General features: G+C 54.4%; 1 protein-coding gene across 2 annotated transcripts in view; it reads right to left on the bottom strand.

Moving 5' to 3' along the window:
- Positions 1–3,128: 3,128 nt before the first annotated feature.
- ADCY5 (adenylate cyclase 5) overlaps positions 3,129–26,241 on the bottom strand; it is a 155,954-nt gene continuing 132,841 nt past the window's right edge. Inside the window, exons 13-22 of one of the 2 annotated variants that reach the window (XM_057545822.1) lie at positions 25,884–25,940; positions 24,944–25,060; positions 24,356–24,520; positions 21,410–21,585; positions 19,272–19,301; positions 18,073–18,205; positions 11,510–11,773; positions 10,242–10,446; positions 7,250–7,374; positions 3,129–5,526 (exon numbers count right to left, since the gene is read on the bottom strand). In XM_057545822.1, the coding sequence (XP_057401805.1) occupies positions 5,398–5,526; positions 7,250–7,374; positions 10,242–10,446; positions 11,510–11,773; positions 18,073–18,205; positions 19,272–19,301; positions 21,410–21,585; positions 24,356–24,520; positions 24,944–25,060; positions 25,884–25,940 (1,401 nt within the window). In that variant the 3' untranslated portion in view covers positions 3,129–5,397. The remainder of the gene's footprint in view (positions 5,527–7,249; positions 7,375–10,241; positions 10,447–11,509; positions 11,774–18,072; positions 18,206–19,271; positions 19,302–21,409; positions 21,586–24,355; positions 24,521–24,943; positions 25,061–25,883; positions 25,941–26,241) is intronic. The other variant, XM_007175636.2, reaches the window with a different exon arrangement.

Below are 26,241 nucleotides of genomic sequence, written 5' to 3'. Positions count from 1 at the left end.
ATTTGCAGAGATGTGGATGGATCTAGAGACTATCATACAGAGTGAAGTAAGTCAGAAAGAGAAAAACAAATATTGTATATTCACGCATATATGTGGAGCTTAGAAAAATGGTACAGATGAACCGGTTTGCAGGGCATAAATTGTGACACAGATGTAGAGAACAAACGTATGGACACCAAAGGGGGAAAGTGGTGGTGGGGGTGGTGGTGGTGTGATGAATTGGGAGATTGGGATTGACATATATACACTGATGTGTATAAAATGGATAACTAATAAGAACCTGCTGTATAAAAAAATAAAATTCAAAGATTCAAAAAAATAAATAAATAAAAATTGTTTTGGCTATTTGGGGCCTTTTGAGTCTGGGCTCAGTCAAATTATTCCTTAGGTATGCATCTTTACTATATAGGGCCATCATCCAAAGCACAACATGCATCCTATTTTTCCATACTGAATTCCCTTCAGTGCACACCATGGGAGCAACGGGCAGTAGCTGTCATAACTGGTAGCTTGATTCTTGAACTGGAATGGCAGGCAACATTCCCTTTCCACAATCCCAGTAATCGAATACTACCTATCTGCCAGCTGTCAAGGCATTCATAGGCCTGAGATTGGTAATCAAAGTGTAGACAAAAGACATATCCTGAGGGGGCACACAGAATGCCAGACCTATTATTAAACTCGTAGGACATGGTCAAGCTAGGGGTCAGTGATGAATTGGGAGATTGGGATTGACATGTATACACTGATGTGTGTAAAATGGATGACTAATAAGAACCTGCTGTATAAAAAAAATAAATAAAATTCAAAAGTCAAAAAAAAAATTGTATCGTAATTTAAGGATCCATTTTCAGGCCATTTTGGTCTTAGGCCCAAAGCCATGCAGTGTTACCAAAAAATAGCATCTTTTTCTTTTCCATGGATTCATAACTGAAATCTCCCTAGTTTTGGAGAATGCAGCCTAGAAGGCTGCAAGAGGGAACTGAATTAACATTGCCGATTTTGAAGGTGCTTTACTGCCAGGTGCTCACAGCAACAAAATCTTTCTGCCAGTCCTTGCTATGGTCACCAAGAAGCTCAATCCCCAATAGCCAGTTCTTAATAAGTAAGACAACCCAACATAGACATGGACAAACAAGACCAAGACAAAACCAAACCAAAACAAAACCGGGAGTCCCAAGCCTTTAATGCAGGTACAGGGTCCCTCAGTAGCTGTAACCTTTTACCTCATCTGCCACAATCCCGCCAGGTGGGCCTCCAGCCCATGATCTGGTCAGGCTTGCACAGGTATGTTTCTTTAACAAGGTTTCTCATCTAAAAGACATCTTCCAAACCGTTTCTTCGCTGCAAAACGAAACTAAGCGCCAGAGGTCAGCGGCACCTCCCTGGGGAAATCCGGGGCAGGGTAGGGGGTGGGAGAAGTGGCCCCTGGAACAAACGGCCCAGGCAGCTACTTGGACTTGTCTACAGGCTCTCAATACTGGCAAGGGGCTGATGAACCATGGGCAAAACTCCGTTTGGACTTACCTTCTGGCTGGCTCACCAAACCTGTTAGGGAACCAGGTTCATGCTCCCCGAAGCACAGCAAGCCAAAACGCTGAGACGCCAAGGTTTGCAGCAGAGGGTTTATTTGCAAGGCAGCTAAGAGAGGAGACGGGAGAACACACCTCAAATCCACCTCCCCAAGGCAAGGGCCTCGGGGTATTTATATAGGATAACCAATAAAGAAGCAGGGCGGTTTGAGGACTGGGGAGTGTAGGGAAAGTGATTGGAAAAAGGTGCAAAAATCCTTATTCTGCGCAAGCGTAATTAAGCTACAGGCCTCTGCTCGGTTAAAAGGTCACTTGCGCATGCCTAGTTGAAGGGTTGGTGGTTAAGAGTCTTAACCAGCTCAGCTTGAACCAGAAGCAGCTGACTCTAAGTTTCTGGAAAACAACCTGGGCCAATATGTTATTGTTTAGGCTACATGCAGATTGGAGGACACGCAAGTCTTTTGTAGCAACAATTAAAATGACCTTGATTAGTGAAGGCAGGTTACAGGTGAAATGGAATTGACTAACAATTACCCATGGTTTCACTCCAGCCTGAAAAGATCTTTGAGTTAAACTTTAGCTCTATGCAATTACATCCTTCACCACGCACATTTGAATTCCTAATGATGTCTATTCTCTTTGGGGCAGGAGGCCTGCCTAGGACCAGGACTACCACATCTGTGGCCATTGTTGCAGTGAACCCCAGTGAAGTGTCTTTCAACGGTTCTTTCATTTTCACTTGTGTTCAATTTAATTTGACCAAGCCCCTCTGGTTTTATTTCCTGAACCCAAATATATCCCTGCATTTGATGGGTGCAGCAGCTGGGAATTGCTGAAAAGTGTCCCCTGGCTTCCTACCACCTTTCCCTTCCTCTCAGGGGAGGAGGAGTCCTGGACACACGTGAACTTACTTCCCTGCGTGGGCTTACCAGACAGGCCCGCTTTAATCTCATCTGTTAATTACCAGCTGTGTGGACTTAAGCAAGTAACTCAGCCTCTCTGTTTCTTCATCAGTGAAATGCGGTGGCCAGGACGATTAAATGAAGTCATATTTGTAGGGTGCTTATCCCATGCTCTGGCACACAGAATGCCTAATAAATGGTAGCCCTTGTTCTTAGCTATCCCGGTCAAGTCAGTTCACCTCCTGCCTACATCTGCCCCACTGCCACCTACTTGGGTCCTTTCGATGATCTGTGTTCCCTCTTGTATTTTCAATTTTCATTCCCTTAGCAAAGAAACATGTTTGGCTCACCTGTTTTAAAACATCCTCCCCTTGACCCTGGATCTTTTCTGGTTCCATCCTCCATCCCTTGTCCCCTTCACCCCTGGCCCCTCTCCTCATCTCTCCATCCCTCAGCCTCCTGCACCCTGGCATGTCAAAGGTCACCAGTCCAAGGTCACCAGCGTTCTCCCACCTGCTGCTACAACGACTGCAGTGTTCAGCTGACATTCTCGCCACAGCAGTGCGCTGTGCCCACTCAGGGGCGCTCTCCACCCTCTGAGGCTCCCTCTGCAGTGCCTCTCCTGTGCTGGGTGCACTGTTCTTCCAGCTGGAGCCAGGCCCACGGCCCAAGATGCAAATCAGACCAGGACACGTTACCAGTGAAAGTGTTTAATAGTTAAATTAGTTAAATAGACTTTTCAATTTCCATGGGAAATCATAATTGTATTCATTTTTGCAAGAGCAGGGATAAAAAGTGTGCACACCCCTTGGAGGGAATGAAGAGCTAGCACTACACGTTGCCACCAGTCACTGCCGGGATGGAGAGGATGGGTCCCCACAAGGCCAGGGAGGCCATGACCAACAGGGGAAACACAGGAGAAACTCAGCACACACATTACTCAGGTTGGGAGCAAAATGAAAACCCAGCACCACTGGCGGGCCATATGGAGGGGTCAGGGACTTGAATACAACACCATGGAGATAGCCAGCCCCTCGTGACAGATGCAAGAGGCGTGATGCAGAATTCAGAGGCTGGAGCAGCAAAAGCACAGAGAGACTAAGGCTGCCAGTTTTAGGTCCATAAGCTTTGCTTCTCAGAGCTGTGTTCAAACTGGGGTGGGAGACAGTGTGTGGAAAGGGGAGGGTGGTGCTAGTGTCCAGTGAGAGGTGCTGCAGGTGGGCATCAAAGTAACATTTCACAGCTGGCATATAGCTGCCTCCTCACCTCCTTCAAGCCCATGTTGGAGGCGAGAATAATGCTGCCCTGAGAAGCAACAAGAAGATCTGGGCACAGGACCAAAGGATTCTGTTTGAATATGTCTCTGTAATAGTATATCATTTCCCAAATGCCTCCCTCATAGGGTATAAAAAATAGAGCTTTTTCTTGGTATATTTGACTGCTCCCTCCCCCCAAAACAAAAATCAGACAAAATGAGATTTCTGCTAGCTTTGCCCCATGGACTCTGAAGCTGGCCTCTACTCTTTCCTCTGGTTTGCAGGTGGAGAGCAAAGCCACCGCCCTTTCCTTGCCTGAGGGCTGCACATTACATCCCCAAGTCTGAGGGATCATCTCCTGAGAGAGCCACCTGCACCTCGGCCAACAGAGGAGCCGGGCAGAGCTCCCAACGCCAGCTGAGCTCTCACAGTTGCAGGAGCTGCCTCTCTGCAGGCAGCAAACACTGACATCTCAGGGAGTGGAAGGCTGGAGGGTGGCCGAACTGTCCACCGCAGGTTGAGGCTGCTTCCCTTGATTCCAACTTGGCCTGAGATGGGAAAGAAGCTTTTGTTTTCTTTTCATTTTGTTTGCATTTTACTTAGGGGAAGTGGTGTGTGTGTGTATGTTTGTGTGTGTGTATATGTGTGTGTGTGTATGTATGTGTGTGTGTGTGGGAGAGAGGTGGGGTACTGTGTGCATGCATCTTCCTACCTATGGTACCCCGAAAGGACATGCTCACTGTTCTGGTTGGACCTGGGGAAATCTTAAGTGAGGGAAACAGGTGTCCTGAATGAGACCAGTTCCGCAGCATAAACACACACACACACACTCCAGTACATTGACATACGTACAGTACAAATGAGCACAAATGCCCTGCTGTGCACAGCTGTTTTCTAATATAGAGAATTTACAAAATATAGAATTTGGTATATTTGTTAGATCTCCAAGGTTTTCAATAATACAAAGTAAAAAATACAAAAAGACAAGTTGGGGTCCCCGCCCTCCCTCCCCAGTGGCATCCTGCTTTGCCTGTGGGTTTCTTACACGCATACAACTAGCATAGTCTAAAGAAGGGCACAGAAACGTGTTTTGTTTTATTTAATAAATATTTTCTTTTTCTCAGAACCACCACTCCTTGCTCCGGGGCCTCTGGCCTCCCCCTCGCAGTTCTGCCCCCTCCAGGGGGCACCGGCTGTGTGTGTGGGTGTGGGAGGAGCCCGCGAGGAAGGCCTCGGTCCCTCCAAAGCCAGCACTCCCGCCCGGGGCCCCCTCCACCACGGAGCAGGGCCGCGGCCTCGCTCTGAAGTTTAAAGGCTCACATAGAAAAGCAGCCCCAGGGCCCGGGGCCAGGTGGCGCCGCCTCCCGCCCGCCGAGGCCGTGCTCCCGCGGCCCCGCACACGGGGCTGCCGCGCGCCCAGGCCCCTCCAGCGGCGCCTCTCCGCCCGCGCACGCGCCGCAACAGCACCCGTTAGAAAACGAGATTCCGATCGAGTCTGGCGGCGTCTACTACAGGGGGAGACATCTTTGGTCAGCTTGGTGCTCGCAGGACGCTGGCACCCCGAGGCCTGGGACGGAGACCGCCCGCCCGCCAAGGCAGAAGCTGCTTCTGGAGTCAAAGTGGAAAATCTCAGGGCGGCCTCGTGGGCTGGAGCGAGGCTTCCGCCGTTTCTCTGGAGGCCAGGCTGCCTGGCGTCCGCGGCGGCTGCTAACTGGGCGGGGGCCCTCCGTTGAGGAAGTATGTCATCATCTCGCCTTTGCCCTTGACCTTGACCACACCCCGGCACTCCAGCTGGTACGTGTTGGCGGCCAGCACCTGGTACATGTCTGTGGTGACCTAGGAGGCAAACGAGGAGAGAGGACAGGCCATCCATGACCTGAGCCCTGACTGCCTCCGACTCGGAAGGGTGGGCGGCGTGTCCCTGCGGGGCGGCTCGTCCGGCGAAGGGCCTCAGAAACCGGAAGGACGGCAGCGCCCACCCCTGCTGCGTGGCGTGGCGAGCACCTCACGCCTGCGGCCCACAAACTGCCTGTCACCGTCCACAGTGGGAGAAACGCAGACGCTGAGGGGAGGCGCTCAGGAGCTCACAGCCGCCTGACTCCCCACAATCAGTGCCCAAGGGTTTACCAACGTCTCACTCCTGAGTGATCAGAAAGTTCTAGAAACCGGTTTTTCACCACAGACAGTTGGAGAACCACTGCTGATCTCATTTTATCCTTCTGTGAGGTAAGAACTATGACCTCAGGCTCAGAAAATCTAAGTCACTTGCCCGATGTTACGTAGCTAATAAATGCTAGAGCCCGGATTCACTTCAGATGGTGCTGCCTGTCTCTGCTTTGGCTTTTGGAACAAAGAGGGGAACTCACAGGTGGTTTCAGTAATGACACAGCACTACTGCAGGGCGAAGGGCCAGAGCAGGGGGCACAGGAGGAGCAGGACGACTAATGCCTCACCACAAGGTGATCCAAGAGCCATTTCCGAGCATAGCCAGCACCCACCCCCCGCCAGCGCCCCCATCACACGCCTGCTGTGGGACCAGGGAGGAGGGGGCAGCATATTCCGTGAAAGGTAAGCCCCACGCAAAGGCGAGGTGCTGGGTTGTCGTGCGGTTACTGACTGAGCCCCTCACACCTGTCTGTGGGTGGGGTTGGAGGCTCTGTAAACACTCATCCTGTCTCCCCATCTCCCTTCAGGACCCTCACTCCCATCCTGCTGTCCCTTCCCCCGCCCCCCGCTTTGGCACAGGGATGGAGGTGAGAGAAGGCCATCTGGCCAGGGCTCTCAGGCAGCACCCACAGGCCAGCCAGGGCTGTGCTGGGGTCAGCCCCTTTGTTCAGAGGTCCCCCCCAGGGGAGAGAAGTTAGGGGCCAGTTAAGCAGCGTCAGTGTGAGCAAGGACCTTAACAATGGCCCAGTCTGCACTTGGGAAAACCGAGGCCGGGGAGGCTAAATGACCGGCCACAGCCTCACAGGGACCCGGGGGTGCCGGCCTAGAGCCCAGTCCGGGGCCTCTCTGTGTCAGATTGGAGCAGAAAGAATCAAGGAAGGCCTGAGAAAAACAAAGAAAAGCAGCTGAAGAGCGGCAGGCCTGGGAATCACAAGCACCAGCCGCAAAGGATGAAGAGAGGAGAAAGTCTCCAGGTCTCTGGCCAGGCCCCTTGGCTGTTGAGGCTGGTGGGAGCACCATCCCGGGACCAGTGGCCTCGTCTGGTTCTCAGAGCTAGGCCCTGAGTGCCGTGGGCTCCATTTGGCAAGACCCTGCTCGTTGCGGCCGCCTCGTGTCCGCTCTGCATGCCTGGCTTGGCATCTGCAGCTGGCTGCCCTCATCTCCCCCATTCCTTCTGTGGCCAGTAGAGGGCTTTGCACAGGGTAGAAGATCTGTCCAAGGTACTGACGGACCAAAACACAATTGTGTTCTCCAAGCTTCCAAGATACCAGCGCCAACTGCCCCATCACCCTCAAATCTGGCTGCAGAAATTCTGACTGGGAACAGTGGGCGGCCTGCTGGAAGACCACTTAGCATCACACAGAGGTCCCCACGTGGGCGCTCCTGCACTCACCTGGATGCGGTCGGGCACGCCGGTGCTGTCCATGCGGCTGGCCACGTTCACTGTATTGCCCCAGATGTCGTACTGAGGTTTGCGGGCCCCAATCACCCCAGCCACTACGGGGCCGATATTGAGCCCTGCAGGGGACAGAAGTCAGAATGCTCATCAGGGTTCAGACTGACGCTTGCCCTGCCCGCCCTCACTACCGTTCCTCCCTCGACACTCGGCAGATTCTCCGCCTGACTCTTGGCCTGAAGACACCCAGGGTCCTCCCGCCCTGAGGCTGTGCCTAACCCCACAGCTGCCACTGCTCTGCTCCTATTGCATGCTTGCTAACTTGAGACCACAGGAACCCATTCACATAGCCGCTGCTCCTGTGTCCTCGCCACCCAGGCAACGTTCAGCTCCTGCAAATCCACCGCTAGACTGCCCTCTTCAAAGTTTCCAGTTAACCTCTTGCATTGTCTGATTGCCTTTCCTTAATTCCCCCTCTCTCGGTGGCATTTAAGTTTTCACCTTCAATTCAGACTCAATATACCAGACCCGCCATTTTCTTCTTCCTTGCTCCTCTGTTTGTTTCAGGGGTGCCACCATTCTCGTTCTTAGAACCTACCTCCTAACCCACCTCCCTGCGCCCAGAGCCTCCTCTCTCCAGGTAATCCTCCCTCAGGCCTCTGAGCCGGGGCGGTGATGCTGCAGCACCGTCCACATGGGCTCTCCCTCTCCATCTCTCTCCTACACTTCTGCTCCGGTCTGTCCGCCTTCCCAGTCCCGCCCAAGACAACACTGGGCAACCCTGCCCCTGAGCCTCTGCCGTGCTGGTCTCCACCTCAAGCGTCCTTCCTCCTTCTCTCCGGGCGAAGTCTTTCCTGGACACATCTGCCTCAACCGGCATTCGCTAGACATGTCCTGCCCCATCTCCAAGCCCCAGGGTGCTCCCTCCTATTACATAAACTGTCTCTCACACTGGGCCTTATTAAGCCTCGCTGTTGCTTAACTATTTCTTGTGTGTGAGCGGCAGGACCACAAACACAGCAGAAGCTCCCACATACACCCCTTGGTCACTCACTAAGTCAGAAATGTCATCAGTTTTCAAAACTGTTCCCTCCACGACCCTCCTCTTTGGTCCCATCAAACCACATGTACCTTATTACCTCACGTGCTATTCCCAGGCTGGACTGTCGCCCTCACTGGCCAAAAGCCACGCTCCCCAGGGAAGACGTTCCTGAGTCTGTAGGACGGGATCTGCCACACAAGGCTCCCAACTGCCTGCCCAGCTACTTATCTGCCTGCCACTCAGTCCCCAGTCCTGGTCCAATGAAGGAGCTGGGGCAGCTCACAGAAATAAGTACACACTGGGAGAAAAGTGCAGATCAATGCGGGTGAGGGAGATGGGGTGAAAGGAAAATAAGAATGGCAACATCACAGGAAACCAAGAGTGACATTAACACAGAAGCACAGGCTGCCCGTCAGTTAAAGCAGGCCCCCAGCTGGCTCTGGTCTGGCTTTCCAACAGCCGATGCAAAACGAAAACCTGGTCCAGTCCATAGGCATGTGTCCACGGGCCCACACGGCCAGCTCCTCAGGGAAAGCCCAGTTCCCAACACTCGGGCCAGAACGAAAGGTCTCCTGAGGACATTCATGATCACAATATTGATTTTTAGGAATCCAATATTTCAGTCTAATGTGCTAATTTTTAGAATTGAAATACCAGTATTTTTGTTGGTGAATCTCTGTTCCTTTGTTAAAAAATTTGAAATCTGAATAATTTTTGGCCTGAGATATTTCTTGGAGGGGGGGTCGATCATACATTAAAATTTTGACAAGAACAAAGGCCTGCTCTTTTGGAAAGCATTCTTTACCTCCACCATCCTCAGAAGGAGGAGAGAGCAATGCTTGACAAAGCAGTTTCTTCTGAAAACGGAACTCTTACTCTGAAAGCCTGGGCATCCTTGGCAAGATACGTGCTAAAAAAACAAACTGCTGAGACACCTTGAACCTTATCAAGCAACACAGTCAGAGCTGTGATTCTGAGATCATTTTGTGGGTATAGTAGGGGAGCGAACAGGCAAGTGTGCTGATGTACGTGGGTTTTCCCTGCGCTATTCTTTCAGCTCTTCTGTAGAGTTGAAACGTGTCAGAATAAAAGGTTGGGGTAATAAAACAACAAAATTGAATACCAAAAGGTGTACGGCACAGGGAATATAGCCACTATTTTATAATAACTTTAAATGGAGTATAATCTATAAAAATATTGAATCACTATGTTGTACACCCGCAACTAATATAATACTGTAAATCAACTATACTTCAATTAAGAAATAAAATAATAAAATTAATACAAAAAATGAAAAAAATTATATAGGGTTTTGGTTCAAAGATTTTCTGAACAAGTAGAGTATGGCTCTGCCTGTTTTGAAACTGACCCAGGGCCTCTGCTCAGAGCTCCCCACTCTCTCCCGCAGCGGCCCTGCCTCCAGGACACCACAGCATCTACGAAGCTCCTCAAAGCCACCCAGCGAGGGCCAAAGCATTTGACAAAGAAGGGATCCAGGGAAGATACGTGGACTTATCTCCACATCCTCACCGTTTCTTTCCCGAGTTTGCGTAGACCAGAAGAGCTTTCACAGCACCTAGAAGATCTTGCTCACGTGCGCACAGAAACCACTTGGAGCTCAGCGATAACCTCTCTCTGAGTTCCTGCCTCTCCCACCGGGGGCCCCTCTGCCCTTGGCACACAGCATCCCCCTACAAAGCCTTTCTGGCAGGCACAGTGAGTGGGAGAGGCGGGAACTCAGAAAGAGGGTGTCCAGTGCTTACCACCATGCAGAGGAGGCACCTCCAGGCCCTGGGAGAACTCTGCTGTGTGATGGGGGCCTACCCCCACCCCTCGGGCAGGGACACACTGCAGTGTTAGCCTCTGCTTGGATCGGGTCATGGTGGCGGCATGGGGGATGGTGGGTGGGAGTCCCAACAAGCCCTTGGGACTCCGGGCCGGGCTCACCAATCTTCATCTGGAAGTTGTTGAAGGAGTGCTCGTTGATGTACTTCATTTGGTCCATCAGCTTCATGGCGAAGTCAGCCAGAGCTTTGATGTGGGTCTTGCCCACCTTGTCATAGGTGGAGTCATTGAGGCCCGAGGCGGCCATGTAGGTGCTGCCGATGGTCTTGATCTTTTCCAGCTGCCTGAACCGATCCTCACTGATGATCTGGACAGACGGAGGACAAGCTGGGTCACCCCCAAGTTGGGCACCGAGGTCTGCAGGGGAGTGCAGCAGCACGGCCCCCTCGTGTCTCCCCAGTTCACACAGGGGGGCCCATTTCCGTCACCAACTCAGTGCAAAGCCCTGGTGCTCCCCAACAGTCAGGCCTTCTCCAGCACTTACCCTGTGGCTGTCTAGTGGCTGTGGGCTACGAGCCCAGCCCCATACAAGAGCCCCTGGGGCCAGGTCACTAGTCACCTCTGGGGCTCTGTCCCCCGACAGGGATTGGCAGCCATTTTCCCCTTTGCTGGCTCAGGTCTCCATCCCTCCCAGGGAGACCTCCTCACCATTGTCCAGCAGGACGCTCTTCTCCTGTCTCCAGGACCTGCCGGACGCCTGTCCACACCCATTGCAGCCAACTCCAGTTACCCTACCATCCGGAAGTCTTGGGGCCTGCTTCTGACACTGCCTGGTCCCAGCTCCATGCCCCAGCCCCTGTATTCCCGCTGGGCTCGTCCCTCTCACACTCACTACGCAGTGAGCTCCCAGCCCCGAGACTGCTCTACTGGTCACAGTATCCCCAGGGCCTGGCACACACTGGGTGCTCAACAAGGGAGCAATAAACAAAGAAGAAAATGTCTTTGTTTCTGCCTCTGCTGTTCAGGGCTTTGCATCTTTGTCCTGCCTCCTCCTTTAGCCTGGGAACTCCTCCTCCCTTGGACTCTCTCAAATGCTGAGTCCCAGCCTGGAGCCCCATCCAGCCCTAGATGGCATGAGAGGAATGGCGGGTGACGGGGGTGGGTCAGCCAGGCGGGGCCTCGATGGGGCAGCCAACGTGCACAGACTGCGAATTCAGACGGCTGGGCTGAAACCCCAGCTCTGCCGCTTGCAGGCAGTGACCCAAGGCAGGACGTTTAACGTGCGGGGGCCTCGTCCTCCCCATCGTGACATGGTGATGGGGTGGAAATGTATGCAGATGCCTGTGACAGTGCCTGGGACACAGTCAGAGCGCCTGACGCCTCTGCTCACATCTGGTGATGGGAGAGGGGGCGTCGGGGCCCGGCCGCACCTCGTCAAAGTCGGCGATGATCTCGTTGAGCAGCCGCAGGCACTCGACGCCCTCGTTGTTGGCCTCCAGCTCCACGTAGAACTCGGAGAAGTTGGCGATGGAGGCGAACATGACGGCCACGCACTCACACGACTGATAGTAGAGCTCATCGTTGCGCCGCTCGCGGGCCAGGAAGTGCGCGGCTACATCCTTGGGCAGGATGTTGTGCAGCAGCCGCCGGTTGTAGGCCTGCAGCTCCTCCATCTCCTCCTTCTCCTCGGTGGCCTGGGACAGAGGGCTCGGTCAGGGGGAGGGCAAGCATCGTGCTGCTTAGAAAAAGGCAGTGCAATCCGCCCACGTGCCAACGCAGGCCCAAGATTTCAGCAAGTGCTGACTTTGCATCCTCGCTGCTGTCTCTACTTCCTGGTTTTCTATAAAGAGCATCTCTTACTTTGACCAACAGAAAAGAGAGATCTGTAGGTAGCTACCTCTTCCCGCCTGCCTCTTGGAAAGCGACGCCTATGAGGGCATTGATCCTGAAGGAGGGAACCCTGAGTGGACACAGGTCCTGGAGGAGAGGCCGGAAGGATCCTATCTGCCCCAGATGAGGAGAAGGCAGGAGGGTAAAGGGATGGTCCAAAACCACACACAAATGGCCCTCCAGCCACCCAAAGGCTCCTCGACTTTCCATTTTCCCCTTCATATCAGGAAATGCGATCAGAAAGGCAGTTTGAGAAAAATCACTTTAGCAGACTGACCACAGAGAAAATGGCTCGAAGCGCTGCCCGTTCTCCCTGGTTCCCTGAGAGCTGACTCACCCCAGGGTCAGACGCAACCCGCAGGGCCAGGAGGTGCAGGTACCCCGAGGTTGCCACCTGGGCGGGACAAGGACATCACTGATGACTTTGGTTCTCCCCTAGCTTGGGTCCTGGGTCTGGGACAAGCTCACTCTCCAGGATAAAGGGACAGTGCAGAGCCCTCGGGTCAAGAGGCAAACAGCGGCCCACAGGCTGAAGCACAGAGGTAGTCCTGCACCTCGGCATGCGAGGAGCCAGCTGACCAGAGTGTTCAAGGAACGCGGGGGTACAGACTGGAGTCTGCTGGCTTCCTCCCCTCAATGGCAAACAAAATGACCCCCTGAACTGGGGGTGACAGTGTTGGTAAGGCAGGCAGGCAGGTAGGCAAAGGATCATTGGCAGGGCTGTTTAAAAGATCTAGCCAGCCTGCCTGGGCCTTCCCTAACTACACAAGGAGGCCTTTCTGTTCACTGCAACTAGAACATCCAAAAGGGCCAGGACTATTTCTCAGGGCCCCGGCCCTCCCGGTAGGCGCTGGCTGCCTACAGGGAAGGAGCTGGCACGCCCACCAAGGCTGCAGGACTGGGTCCAGCAGGGAAGGAGAAAGCTCAGGGACCCTAAGGCCCAGGGTCTAAGCCTTGCCTCGGAGGTGAGAGGACCCACTTCATTCCTGGAGCCACTGGAAACGTGGCCACAAGGATGGGGATCACACCCGAGGAAGCTCCTGGACCCTCAGGTGCCTGAGGGCGGTCCAGCGGGCATGTGCTGTCTTCCTGCCAGGTGACCTCTGCTCCTATGAGGTGGGACAGTTTGACCACCCCCCTCCCCATAAATAAGTGGCACCTGCTCCTGCTCGGGAACAGGTGTGCCAGAGGGAGAAGGCTGGAGTGGGAATCCCTGTACTTCTCGCCTGCTACCCTGTGGAGGAGCCCCAGCTGGTCCATCTGCCTCTGAAAATGCACCGGACTGCCCCCACTCCTGCTCCTACTGCCCGCTGAGACCACATGCCTGGGGACCCTGGAGCACCTCAGCTCCTCTGATCAGCCTGCAGGTGGCAGAAATGTGACACGTGCCTTCCCAGAGAGCCTCTGCCCAACGTGGCAGGCAGGGTGGCTGTGGAGGCTGTGGGTGGGGACTCAGGGAGCAGAGACGCGGCTGGGAACGCACGCCAAGCGCAGAGGCCCTGGCCAGGTATGCCTGCCACATCTGGGGAACTCTGCCCAGGACATGCTGGCAGCTGCCAGCATAGCCAGCTGCTTCTAGGGCTGGGCTCTGCCCAGGCAGGATAGCTTAGGGGGTCCATAGACGCTTGCTGGTCCTAGTAAGTTCCAAGCTGTGGGAGGGGACAAGAATGGGCTCTCCTGAGAGCTGAGGCTGAGTGGAGGGGGCCTTGCAGGTTAGGGTGTGTTCCTCGTGCAGGTGCTTCAGGGAAGCTAAGAACCCCAGGCTCCCCACCTCCCCGTCAGCACCGCACCCACCCATCACGACCACAGACCCAACAGCTAAATGGGCTGCTGCATGAGACTGGGCGTGGGGAATGGACCATCACTCACCCATCCCAAGGACCTGCGTTCAGGTTATTGTTTATCCCTCCCCAAAGCCCTGGAGCACAAGGGGAGATGGAGGGAGGTGGACGCATCATGAGCCTGTCAGAGAGCTTGAGTGGAGAGAGGCTGACGCACCTAGCAGGTAAAGACACGCTCACCCCCCGCCCCCCGCAGACACACACACAGCGTGCATGGCCTTCTTAATTGTTTTCAAAATGGGAAGTGGTCAGCCACTTCCCTTCCAGTTTTCCCTTGTGCAGAGCCCTTGGTGCCTGAAGAAGGAAGTGATCAGAGGAAGGGGTGCCTCGTGTGGTATGTCCAGTGTGCAAGGAAGCAGGGCAGTGAGGGGGAGAGGGCATGGTAGGGCAGAGAAGGGGGCTGGGGTGGTTGGGAGGTCGGTTCCATCGAACAAATGAGTAAATATATGAAAGGAATGGAAGGGGAGGTTCTCACTGCCAGAGATGATATTTGCATGCATGGAAGGGAGAAGGCTAGAAAGAAGCCTGAGGTGTTGCATTGGCAATGGGGGTGCTGCTATAAACTCATGGTTTTAAATATCAACAGACAGATATTGGAGCAGTATCCATCTACATGTACGTGTGTATGTGTATGTTTGTTTCTATGTTCCTACATACCTACATACATTTCCTAGCTTTGTCCACAGAGAGGACCTAGAACAGTGAGTGCCCTGATCTGGGTTTCTAAATACCATTCTCCACTAAAAAGAACTGGGGCACTTTGAAGGGAAAGTACATGATGAGCCCCAGACATCATCTTGTGCCAGAAAGTAAGAAGACGCTCAAAGAATGATGGACCCAACTGAAGACACACCGACCAAAGCCAGGACAATTAAAGCATTAAAATAAATAATGAGAGGAGCAGAGTAAACCCCATCGAATTCGATAGGAATCTATGAGTCTATGCTGATGTAGATAAATGAATGACCAAGTAAATGAGAGGGGGAGAAGGAGGGCTCTGCCTTACAGGAGAATGCCGATTAACAAATGCAGAAGGAATGACAGACATAGGTCATCGCTACCTGGCAGGCAGGAGTCAGCAGTGGATGCTGAGGCTGGTGGGTGAGGTTTGCTGGAGATCAGAATATTGGCGTAATACCAGAGTATCTTTCCACAAAATGCTAATTGAGTACAAAGGGGAAGATGGGGACCTGACAGTGGAGAAGTCTGGCGGACGCCCACTTGAGTGGGTGATCAAGGTAAATGTCACCAGGGGTGGGACAGGCCAACACAGAGGAGTCCCCAGGCTGATGCTCTGAGAAGTGCACAGTGTCATTTCCACGGTTTTCCTCCAAGAAGGCATAGCCTGAGTCTGGACATGGGAAACATCAAGGGCTCTAGACTGAGGGTCACAGAATAAGGACCTCTTTAAGACTGGCAAACATGAGAGGAAAAGAAAGACAGGAGACATGACAGCTAAATGCATAGGGTACACCAGATGGGATCCAGGGCCAGAACTGGGACAGTTGACATAACGTGAACAGCTCTGTGGGTGGGATGGTATTGTGGGTGGATAGTGTTGATTTCCTGACTGGGAGTTCGCACGGGGATAACGCAGAGAGTGTCCCTGCTTTTGGGAGGTAGACACCAGAGAATTTAGGGGGGTGATGGGGCCTCGTTTCAGAAAAGAGAGAGAGAGGGTGACGGAGCGAATGTGGACAAATGGCTGGGGAATCTGATGAAGGGACTCGTGGGGTTCTTTATACTGTTCTTTTAACTATTCTGTAAGTTTAAAATTATTTTTTAAAACTTCCTCCCATAAAAGAAGATAAAAATGGGGGTGGTGGTGCATGGGTGTGGGGTAGGAAGTCAGGGAGGAAAGGTGAAGAGTGGAAATAACCTGTTTCTGCAGCCACATGTGGAGAGAAACACTAACAATACAAGTGCCTGACATGGACTGGGTCTCCAAACCTCCCCAAACCCTCAGCGCAGCTGGGGTCGGCGGGGGGATGGATGGGGGCGGGCTGCAGCCGGGGACGCAGGAGGCAACGGGAGTGCTTTGGGCAGATGTTGGGGCCTCAGACCAAGGGGACTGGAGGAAGTCTTGTCCACAACACACCCCTTTTTCCCTGGCTGTTTTGGTTCGGGGAGGTTCACCCTGGCTGAAAGCTGGAAGGCTTCAGCTCTCTGGGAGAGACAGGCACCCCGCCTCATGGCTCTTCCAGGTCTTCCGGGGCTACGAGAAAGCTGCTGTTGCCTGGGCACCGGGGAGCCAGAGGTAGGGGCTCCAGGCTACTCTGCTCAGCAGGCAGGCGGCCTCGGTTTGACCCTGTGCCCTCAGGAGCTGGACAAGGCCCTGGGGTGCGGGTCAAGGGGCAGCTGGTCACAAAGATGCGGAGTGGCAGGCTCACCCTCCCCGGCCTCCGCCCCTTTCTCGGGGCCTTTGGAACACAACAGGGACACCCAACAGCAACCACCTTGGGAGGGGCTCCCTGGGGGCTCCTGGGGGAGGCAGGGGGTGTGAGCAGAGGAATGGAGGGGCGTTGGCCCTGGACCCCACAAAGCCTGGTCAGCCCCCAGGAGAGAGCTGGGGACCTCCTGGGAGCTTCCCCAAGAAGAGAGGCGTGAGCAAGTCGGGAGGAGGCTGGGAGGCTGCTCTCCGAGAAGAGAAGGTGCAGCCTCACACTGGGTACCCCCGAGGCCCCTCCCAACCCAGGGCATTCCGCATGGAAAACATGCTCCCCCAGCCTCAGGACATCCCCACCGGAGACACCCAATAGCAAAGGCAGCCAGATGCCCCCGTCTTCAACTCAGCATCCAGTGAAAATCCAGGGCCTCCTGCCCCGGCCCGAAGACTTTAATCTCAACGTTACTAGGAAGCGGAGGATGAAGGAGGCCTAAGCGAGTTGCAGATGAGCTGAAGAAGTGGTCTGCACACAGGGGCCAGGCCAGGGGAGGCAAAAAAGGCCAGGCTAAGCTATGCCTTGCAAGCGGCTGGGCTGGAATAACAGGTCTGAGCCCCACCTTCACTCCCATCTAAGACCAGGTTTTCTCTTGGGGCTTCCCTGGTGGCGCAGTGGTTAAGAATCCGCCTGCCAATGCAGGGGACACGGGTTCGAGCCTTGGACTGGGAAGATCCCACATGCCGCGGAGCAACTAAGCCTGTGAGCCACAACTACTGAGCCTGCGCTCTAGAGCCCGCGAGCCACAACTACTGAGCCCGCGTGCCGCAACTACTGAAGCCCACATGCCCAGAGCCCGTGCTCCGCAACAAGAGAAGCCACCGCAATGAGAAGCCCGCGCACCATAATGAAGAGTGGTCCCCGCTCGCCGCAACTAGAGAAAGCCCGCGCACAGCAACGGAGACCCAACACAGCCAAAAATAAATAAAATAAAATAAATTTATAAAAAAAAAAAAAAGACAAGACCAGGCTTTCTCATGGGCCCTTGGGCGCCCTCTCCTGCACCTTTTGAGGTGGTCCAGCAGATCGGAAGGGGCTACAGGGGCTGCTGCTGTAGCACCTGGAGTACCCTGTGCATGGCCCAGCAGCACCCCTCCTGCAGGTGGACACAATCAGGGCGCAAGGCACAGAGGCTGGAGGGCAGAGTGCTGGCTGGATTCCAGCCCCACCTGGGCACCCAGCACCCAGCACCTCTGCCCCTGCCTGGGCCACCTCTCATCAAGGCCAGGGCACAGCCACCTGGCCGGACTTCCTATCGATGATCTTTGATGCCCCTTCCAGCCATCTTCCCCTGGAGGGGTCTTCAAGCCCAGTTTAGGTCACATCGAGCCCTGCTCAGAAGCCTCTGGCACCAACTCCTGCACTAAGGCCTCCGCGGCCCCAGGACTGCACTCCCCCTACTTCTCTCCTCTCCTTCTGCCACTGTTTTCCCCCTGCCCTCCTGACTCCTTGCTGCCTCTGCCACAAACTGGGCCTGTCCATGCCTCCCCTCTGTCCCGGCGTCTGGACGCCCACGGTCTTTGTGACTGAAGAGCCTCTCTCCCAGGCCCATCAGAGTCCCGGTACCAGGCACTGTCAAGGGTGGGTTTGTCTGGAGCTCCAGGGTTTTGCCTCTTGGCCTCAGAGAGCAGGCAGCAGACTCGCTGGGACGCGGGGCACCGGTCAGCTGGTGAGCAGGACACCTTGTCAGTGCAGAACCCAGGCCCAGCCCAGCCCAGCCCAGCGGATGAACTGCTCACTCACAAAGTGCCATGAGGCCTGGGGGCCCCGCCCCACCCTTCCAACCCCACCCCCGACCCCCCCCAGCCCGGGGCCACCCACCTGCAGTTTCCAGAGGAAGTCGAGGCGGGCGGTGGACTCCACCTGCTGCGCGTGCAGGTACAGGGCCAGCACGAAGACCGAGATGATGATGGGTGTCACCACCTTCAGCGCCACCTTGGTCGCGTGCTCAGGGCTGCAGGCGGGAGGTAGATGTCCTGGCACTTCATGCCGGGCTCTGAGGCCCCTCAGGCCTTTTTTTCTACCTCCCACTCCAGCCCCCCTATCCTCACCCTCCTGCTCTAACTGCCTGAGGTGTGCCTCCTCCAGGAAGCCTTCTCGGTGGGCGGCCCCTGCTCTGCCTGCAGCTCAGCAGCCAGCACTCTTCTCCTGATGGCTCCCTCCCCCCCATCACTGGGGCGCTTCCCTCTGGTTACACCAGGGGATGAACGAGGCCCTTGTAAAAGGCAGCGTGTACATCTCAGGTCTTTCTCGGTTGACATGACAGGGGTTGTAACAGGGGAGCCAGGCAGGCCACACTGACCATCTCTGGGCAACCTTGGGCGAGTCCTCTTAACCTCTCTGAACCTTAGTTTCCTAATCTGTAAAATGGGATAACACCCATATTTCAAGATTGTGGTAAGAATTACAGACACTGTATGCAAACTCCTTGTACAGTGTCTGACAAACAGTCGAAAATCCAAAACTGGTAGCTGTTATTGTCTGACTATATTTCTGTTAACATTATTAATACTCTCAATAAAAACAGCTGTTCCTGACCCTGCTCCTGTCCCAGCAAAGAGCCCAAACCTTGAAGGCTGTGTAGACTCCCTGTCCAGGAGCAGCCCCGAGGCAGGGCCTAACCTACATACCCTGCAGGCCTCTCCTCTGCTCCTCTCCTCTGGGGGCAGAAGGGGCACCTGTTCTCGCGTGCCAGGATCTCATGCATGCCCCTGGGGAGAGCTTGAGGCCTGTGGAATGACCTGTGGATCCTGATGACCTTGGTCACTGAGTCTATAAATCATCTTGGGGTGGTAGAGAGATCATAAAAGAAGGGCACCTACCCAGTGAGGCCCGCTTAGTACCTAGGGAGGGGAGGGCCTCCTCCTTCATCACCCACCTTGCCACCAAGGCCCCCTCCCACCTGGGCACTGCTGCCTTCTCTGCTGGGCTGGTGGCCTGAGCTGGTGGCCTCTGGCTGCTCAGTGCCAAGGGCAGGCAGGGGTTGTATCAGGGAACTCGGAGAAACAGCTTCAACTCACCACTGGGAGGTCCCGTTGTTGTTGAAGTCTCTGTGAACAGGAGTTGGGGAGGGCTGTTCAGGGCTGCTCCCTGCATCAGTAGCCTCCAAGCCTGCTCTACTGCCCCCCACCCTCTGCTGTGCCCCTCTACACCCAGCTCTGCTTCCCCGCACCTCCTACTTCTGCCTCCACCACTGCTGCTCCTTTGCCACCCCCGCCCCCGCCCCCAGCACCCCTCTTCCCAATCCAAGGTCACTTTCAGGATGGGAGGCTTGCAGAAAGGCCAGCCCCAATTAGCATCTGGTCACCATGACCACAAATCACCCAGCCCTTACCTGGGACCCTGGGGCCCTCCCAGCACATCCACCTGGGCAGAAGCCTGTGCCCTCTCCCACCCCAGCCAGTCGCTGCCACCCAGAGGAGAAACACTATACCTGCACTGTCCAGTATGGTAGCCACTAGCTACATGTGGCTACTGAGCTTAAATTGTGGCTAGTACAGGTTAAAATGTCCTGTAAGTGTAAAATAGATACGAGGTTTTGAAGAATTAGTGTGGAAAAATGTCAAGTATTCTATTAATAATTTTAAACTGACTATATATGAAAATAATATTCTGAATATATTGGTTAAATAAGTACATTATTCAAATTAATTGCTTGTTTTGCCTTTTAATATAGCTACTAGAAAATTTTAAATTACATCTGTGGCTTGCGTGATTTATCTAGTGGACAGTGCTGCCCTAGAGCCACGCCAGGGTCTCCCAACCCAGAAAGGACCTCCATTCTCTGTGGCTGCTTCAGCAGGAGGAGTGGAGGGGCTCTGGGGAGGGGCGGGGCAGGAGAGAAAGAGGAGGCAAAGTTCTCAGCTCCCGCCCTGATCCACAGGGAGAAGGGTCGACCTCCTCCCTCTCCTGTCCCCAGGGGACTGCAGCCTGCCCCGCTCATGATGCTACAGCGTCTCCCTGTCATCTGCCCACAGCCCTGCACAGCTGTGGAGAAGTTCTTCCTTGCATCTGACTTAGATCCTTCACAACATCTTCATTTTCTCAGGCGACACTCTGCACAAGAAGGTAACATTTCTGACACTGGAGTTATTGCCTATTTTATCCATGACTGTACCTTCACTGCCAAGCTCAGTGCCTGGAACAGGGTAGGCCCTCAATAAATATTTTTCAGTGAATGGATAGATGGATGAATGGATCCCTTCCTCTAACTCAGAGAAAGTACAGTTCGCTACATTTTCTCAGGGGACACAGACCTGTCACTCACGTGTTTTGCTCTTCCTGATGTATGTGTTTGGGGGGGGGAGATGGTAATGGGAAGAAAAAGGTACTACATATCAGGCACTTTACATACATTTTACTACTATAGGTATTATTATTCCCATTTTACTGGGAAAAAATAATGAGGTTCAGGAAAAATAGCCAAATGTGTGTCTGAGGCTGAGATTCAAACTCAATTTGACCCAAAATCAGAGCTCTTTCCCCTCACGGAGCTACCTCCCCTGGAAATCTGACATCCGTCACTATATGACCAGGCTGACTGCCAGCTAGATAGCCTGGGGCACAACCCCCATACTTGCCACCTCTGGGCTGTAGGATTTAACTGCTCACCATCACAGCCAGGAGCCTTTGAGCAGTGCACAAACTACCCAACTGTCCAGGGTGGCCCTGCCTACTTTGCTGAGTTGCTATGAGGATGAAAGGGATAACGTATGTCCAACTGCCTGGTTCGAGGCAGGACAAGTGCCCACGAACAGCAAAGGCTGTTCCTTTGCTCCCACACACCTTGCTTTCCAGCTCTGTTGGACCTTGACCCCTCTGGGCCTGAGGTGCAAGGGCAGTTAGATGAAAATAGGTCATCAAAGGCTGCCCTGGACAGATGAGGAACAATTCACCGAAGCCTGAGGTCAGGACTGAGTAGGAGGCTGGAGGCAGAGGGACAGGGGACCTAGTAGCCCTGAGGCCACCCTCACCACTGGGGGAGGGATGGAGGGAAAGAAACAAGATACTGTGTTGCTTTGCCCCGGTGGTCAGAGCTGGGAGCAACAGAACACTCCCCCGGCAAGCCCCCTGCGGCCCAGGAACCCAGCCTCCCGCTCTTCCTGCCTCTCTGCAATGCCCCAGACCCCGTGCAGAGCGCGAGGCGGGTGCCACCTACATGGCGTTGGCTGTGACCAGTAGGTCGGCATTGTCAAAGAGCGTGACACTGGGCACCTCAACGACAAGCACGTAGATGAGCTCGATGGCCAGCATGAGCACCAGCTTCCCGATGCAGCTGATCTGCAGGAACACGGAGCAGGCCAGCAGGCTGAGCAGCACGCTATAGGTGAAGTACTGTGGAGAGAGGGCAGCGGCTTCAGCGCCCCGGGCCCCGCCCTCCCCCGGCCCCGCCCCCGGCCCCGCCCCCCAGTATCCATCCAGTCTGAGCTGGCCTCAGGTGAAACCGGGGGTCTGGGGATGTTTCTGCTGATGCAGACTTGTACTGTGGTGTGAGTGGCCCTGGGTAGGAACCAGGAGGTGGGGCTCCAGGCTGAGGAGGACCACTACCAGCAGTGTTGCCCAATGGTTAGAGCAGGGCTCCAGGCTCAGGCAGACTTGAGTTTCAGCCCTGATTCATTATGGACTGTTTGTGTGACTTAAGCCATTTATTCAACCTCTCTAAGCCTCAGTTTCCCCATATGCAAAACCTTCTATCTCATGGGCTTACTGTGATGATTACACAATATGAAGCCCCTGGCACAGTGCGTGGTGCCCTCCATTACTGTGCGAGCGCAGGCTTCAGCCCCTGATCTGCAACATAACATGCGGTGGCAACATCTGAACTGACCTTATTTGGTGGCCAAACTGACCTACTGATGTGATGCGAATTATCACCTTTATCCTGCTTCCTGTGACTATTCATACATTTTGCTGCAGAAATATTTCTGTGTTTCATTATCAGGTGCTGCCCATACTGCACTGGGGTGTGAGGTAACCTTTTAAAATCTGAAAAATTCCCAAGTCCGAGACATAACTGACCCAAAAGGTTTCAGATGAGGGATTGTGCTCTTCCCTGTACTGTGGGGAAATCCTGGTCTCTGAGCCTCAGTTTCTTTCTCAGACAACCAAGGGGCCAAACCAGGCGATCTCAGAGGTCGACTTCTGCTCTGTTGTCCCCTGACACTAGTCCTAGTCATGTCAGCATCTATTATTTTTCTCTTTTAGATTTAGCATTGTTATTTCTGCATCAGGCAGAGCGACTCACTGTTCGCTGCCTCTGCCTTGGGCTGGAGGCCAAATTTGGTGGCTGGCAGTGGGACAGTCCCTTCTGCCTAGGCCTTCAGGAACCCAGAGAGGGACTGCAGAGGCCCCTGGCGGTTGGAAGGGGGAGGGACCAGCCTCAACTCAGCAGCAGGAAAGGGGCAGAGGAAGGAGTAGGGAAGGCACAACCCGATACATCAGCCCTAAGGATAATAGTCCTGTCCTTGGGGGATGGGGAGGGGAACCCAAGCGCCAGCCTGGATTTCTATTCAGACCCTGGGCCCAGACATCCAGGAGGCCAAGGCTTAATACTGAGCTCCACCTCAGGGTCTGTGAGGAGTTGCTGAATCAGAACAACACTTGTGGGATGGTGTCAGCCCGAGGGGTCTGTAGCTGGTAGGGCCTGGGATCTGAGGGCCTGAAATTGGTCGGGCTGGTGAGAGCTGAAGTCTGTGACCAACCGACCATCTGCCACAAACGAGGAACCAGAACAGGCCCTGACACCACTGCTTTGTCCCCTCACTCTCCCATGGAGCAACCACCAAGGGGCATGTGCAAGACCAAAAACAGCCTCTGCTTCTCAGCGAACAGCCTTCAGGCAGCAGCTCCTGTGGGCTGTCGGCCAGATGTGAGAGGGAAGAGAGGTGGGGAGCAGAGGGCGGGTGTTGGAGCATGGCTGCCTGGGCAGAGGGAGGGCTTGGCGGGGGCCCAGGGACAACTGGTCTAGGTGAGCACGGGTGAGGGTGAGCCCTACCCCTCACTGAGTTTCCCTTACCCATGTGTACAGGGGAGTAGGATCAGGTCCATTCCCTGGGGTGGGGGAGGGAGGCCAGCACTGTGACAGCCCACGGGGCCCTCACTGCAGTTCTGAACCCTCGTTATGAGTCATGGGCCCTTTGGGAATTGGATGAAAGCACGGGCTTTCTCCCCAGAAAAGGGCAAAAACTGCCATCATCTTACAGGTTTCACGTGAGCCCCGTCAGGGAGCCGGGTTGTGGGAATCACCCAATGCTTGGAGCAAATACCCTGGGCTGGAAGCCTGGCCCTGCTGCTCGCTGCCAAATGGCTCCCTGAGGAAGCACGGCAGGGTGAACGAAGCACCTCACGTACCGTAGGCGCTTAATGCACGCTGCTCTCGAAAGGTTCTCGCCATTTTTTAAACCCAATAGCCTGTAGGTACATGATTTCTTTTGGGGGTGACGAAAATGTTCTAAGGTTAGATTATGATGATGGCTGCACAAGTCTGTGAATATACTAAAAGCTACTGAATTATACTTTGAATGGGTGAACTTGGTGGTAGTACTGGTTTGGGATTGGATTCCCTTTGCTCCCCTCTGCTCTCTGACCCACAGCAGAGGGGTCAGACAGGTCCTCCTGAGGCCATTATCAGGTATGCTGCTGAGGCTGAGGGTTGAGAAACAGCTCTGCTTTCAGGTTAAGAGCAAGAATTCTGAAGCTAGGTGACCTGGGTGGGAGCTCTGGCTCTGCCACTTACTAGCTGTGTGACCTTAGGCAAGTTACTTAACCTCTCTGTGCCTCAGTGTCATCTGTATAAAACAGTATCTTTGTCATAGGTTTGCTGTGAGGATTAAATGAGTAAATGTGAAGCCCTTAGCACAGTGTCTGGCACATGGTAAATACCATATAAACAATAGCTATGCTATTATTGTTGTTACTGCTATACTGAGGAGGTCGGCCTTGTTCACTGGTGTCTGGCACAAAGAGTGAGAGAGACTGAGGGGGAAGGAGGTCTCTGGAATGGCAGTGAGCTTGAGGGCCCCTGACTGTCCATCAGAGTAGCCAAGGGCAGAGAGGGCTGGGGTGGCAGGTCCCCAACCGTGTCCAGTCCCTCCCTGCCCAGTACCTCGGGGAAGTTGCAGTTGGGCCAGGGGCTGCCGCAGAAGCCCCGCTCGTCACCCAGGCTGTAGTTGCCGGCTGACTCCGCCACGTGGCACGCGTTGACCTGGCTGGCACTGATGTTGTGTTCGTCCGCCAGGCAGCCAAGCAGGTCCTTGGAGTTGCACGTGAACTGGTGGGGGAGGAGAGGGTCAGCCTGTGGGGACCAGGCCAGGGTAGCCCACCTCCACAGGCAGCAGGTGCCCATCCCGCCTCGCCTCAGGTGCAGCCTGACACTGGCCGGGACAGGAGAGGAGCCTGGAAGAGGCCGAGGAACGGGCAAGATTTGCCCAGCTACCCAGGGCAGGGCTTGTAAACCTCCCCTGGGGCATACTTCCCTGAGTCTTTCTGGCTCCTCCAGCCTCGAGAGTGAGGACCAAAGGCTGTGTGAGAGGCTTTAGGAGCTAAATCTGATCCCAGACCCGAGGTGAGACCCAAATAAGAACTTCCAGGGCCTGGCGGAAAGTCTCCTCCCGGCCCATGCTTGTGAGGTACAGGGCTCCACTGGGTTTCACCCAATGGGCTGAGGAGGCGCTGGGGAGGTGCAGCCACCCACCATGTTGACGAAAGCCGACAGGAACACCAGGGTGATGGTGAACACGCCCACCAGGGTGCTGTTCATCTTGGACCGCACGATCTTCCTGGAGAGCCTCTGCAGCGGGGCCGGGAAGAGCTGTCGCGGGGCACAGGGAGGACAGAGATGGAACAGAATTCAGTGGACTCCGCACACTGCCACAGAGGAGCTCGGTGGAGGCCCTCCCCACCTTTGTCTCTCGCCAACAGAACCACAGGGGCTTTCCTGACCTCCTCCCTGTGGGCGAGCCTCCAGCCTCGCACCATTGTACCCCTGCTTCCAGGCCAACCACAGCACAGATTCTGCAGCTGGCCAGGAGGGGGTCCACCTGGGGAGCTCACAGGTAAGAGAGGTAGGACGAAAGGAAAGATGCTACCTTCACCCCAACGGGGAAGCAGAGAAAAAAGCACATGTACCCGCTGGGTGAATGCTGGGCCGCTTGGAGTTACAATCAGGGAGGGGCAGGAGGTGGGAGTGAAGGAGACATGGAGGTGCCCAGAACGTTTCCAGGGAGGGTCAGAAGGCTTCAGGGAAGAAGTAGGGAGCTGTGGGTCTGAGGGCTTGGAGAGAACCTGGGGTCTGGAGGAAAGGGATGGGCACGTGAGTAGGGGGCAGAGCAGCGTGTAAGCGGACAGTGGGGCCCCAGTCATGTGAATTAAGTGAGTTTTCTTCAGCAGGATGCCCATGGATCTGCCATTTCCCTCACCTAATCCTCCCTATATTTCCTTCAGCTAGACAAACTGTATGTCCACTCAAGACCCGCTGCAGTTTTGGTAATTAAATGATTGGGTCTACCAAATCTGATACACTTGGCCTTGGCCCCCATGTGCTCTTCATCTCCCAAGCAACTTAGACTAAAAAAGATGTTGACAGACACCAGAAAAGCGAAGTAGTGGATTCGTGCTTCCCCCGTCCTACCTACCTTAATGCCTCCTGGTAAGGCTGATCTGCAAGCATGCCATGTGTCCTTTGGAAACGCCTAAGGGCAGACGAAGGTGGTGGAAAAAGCACTCGCCAGAGCCTGGAGGCCAGGATTCTAGGCGTGGCTTTTCCTGTGTGACCCCTGAGCACACCTGCACATTCTGGCTGAGTGTGCCAGACTGCAAGTCTTATCCACCCTCTGATACAGAGCATTTCTGTAGCTGGTCACACAAACAGCTAAGTAGGCAAGGGGACACAGTGTGACCACGGTGTGACTGCTCATTCCCAGTGTGGAGAGGACTGGCTTGTGTGCTACAATGTTTAAGGCCAGCAAGTACCGGGCCCTTGGTCCAGTGTTC

Source organism: Balaenoptera acutorostrata, chromosome 4 (genome assembly GCF_949987535.1).
Source record: "Balaenoptera acutorostrata chromosome 4, mBalAcu1.1, whole genome shotgun sequence".
NCBI classification, from domain to species: Eukaryota; Metazoa; Chordata; class Mammalia; order Artiodactyla; family Balaenopteridae; genus Balaenoptera; species Balaenoptera acutorostrata.
Note: the sequence above shows the minus strand (reverse complement) of the source record. Positions and strands in the feature narration are given on the sequence as shown.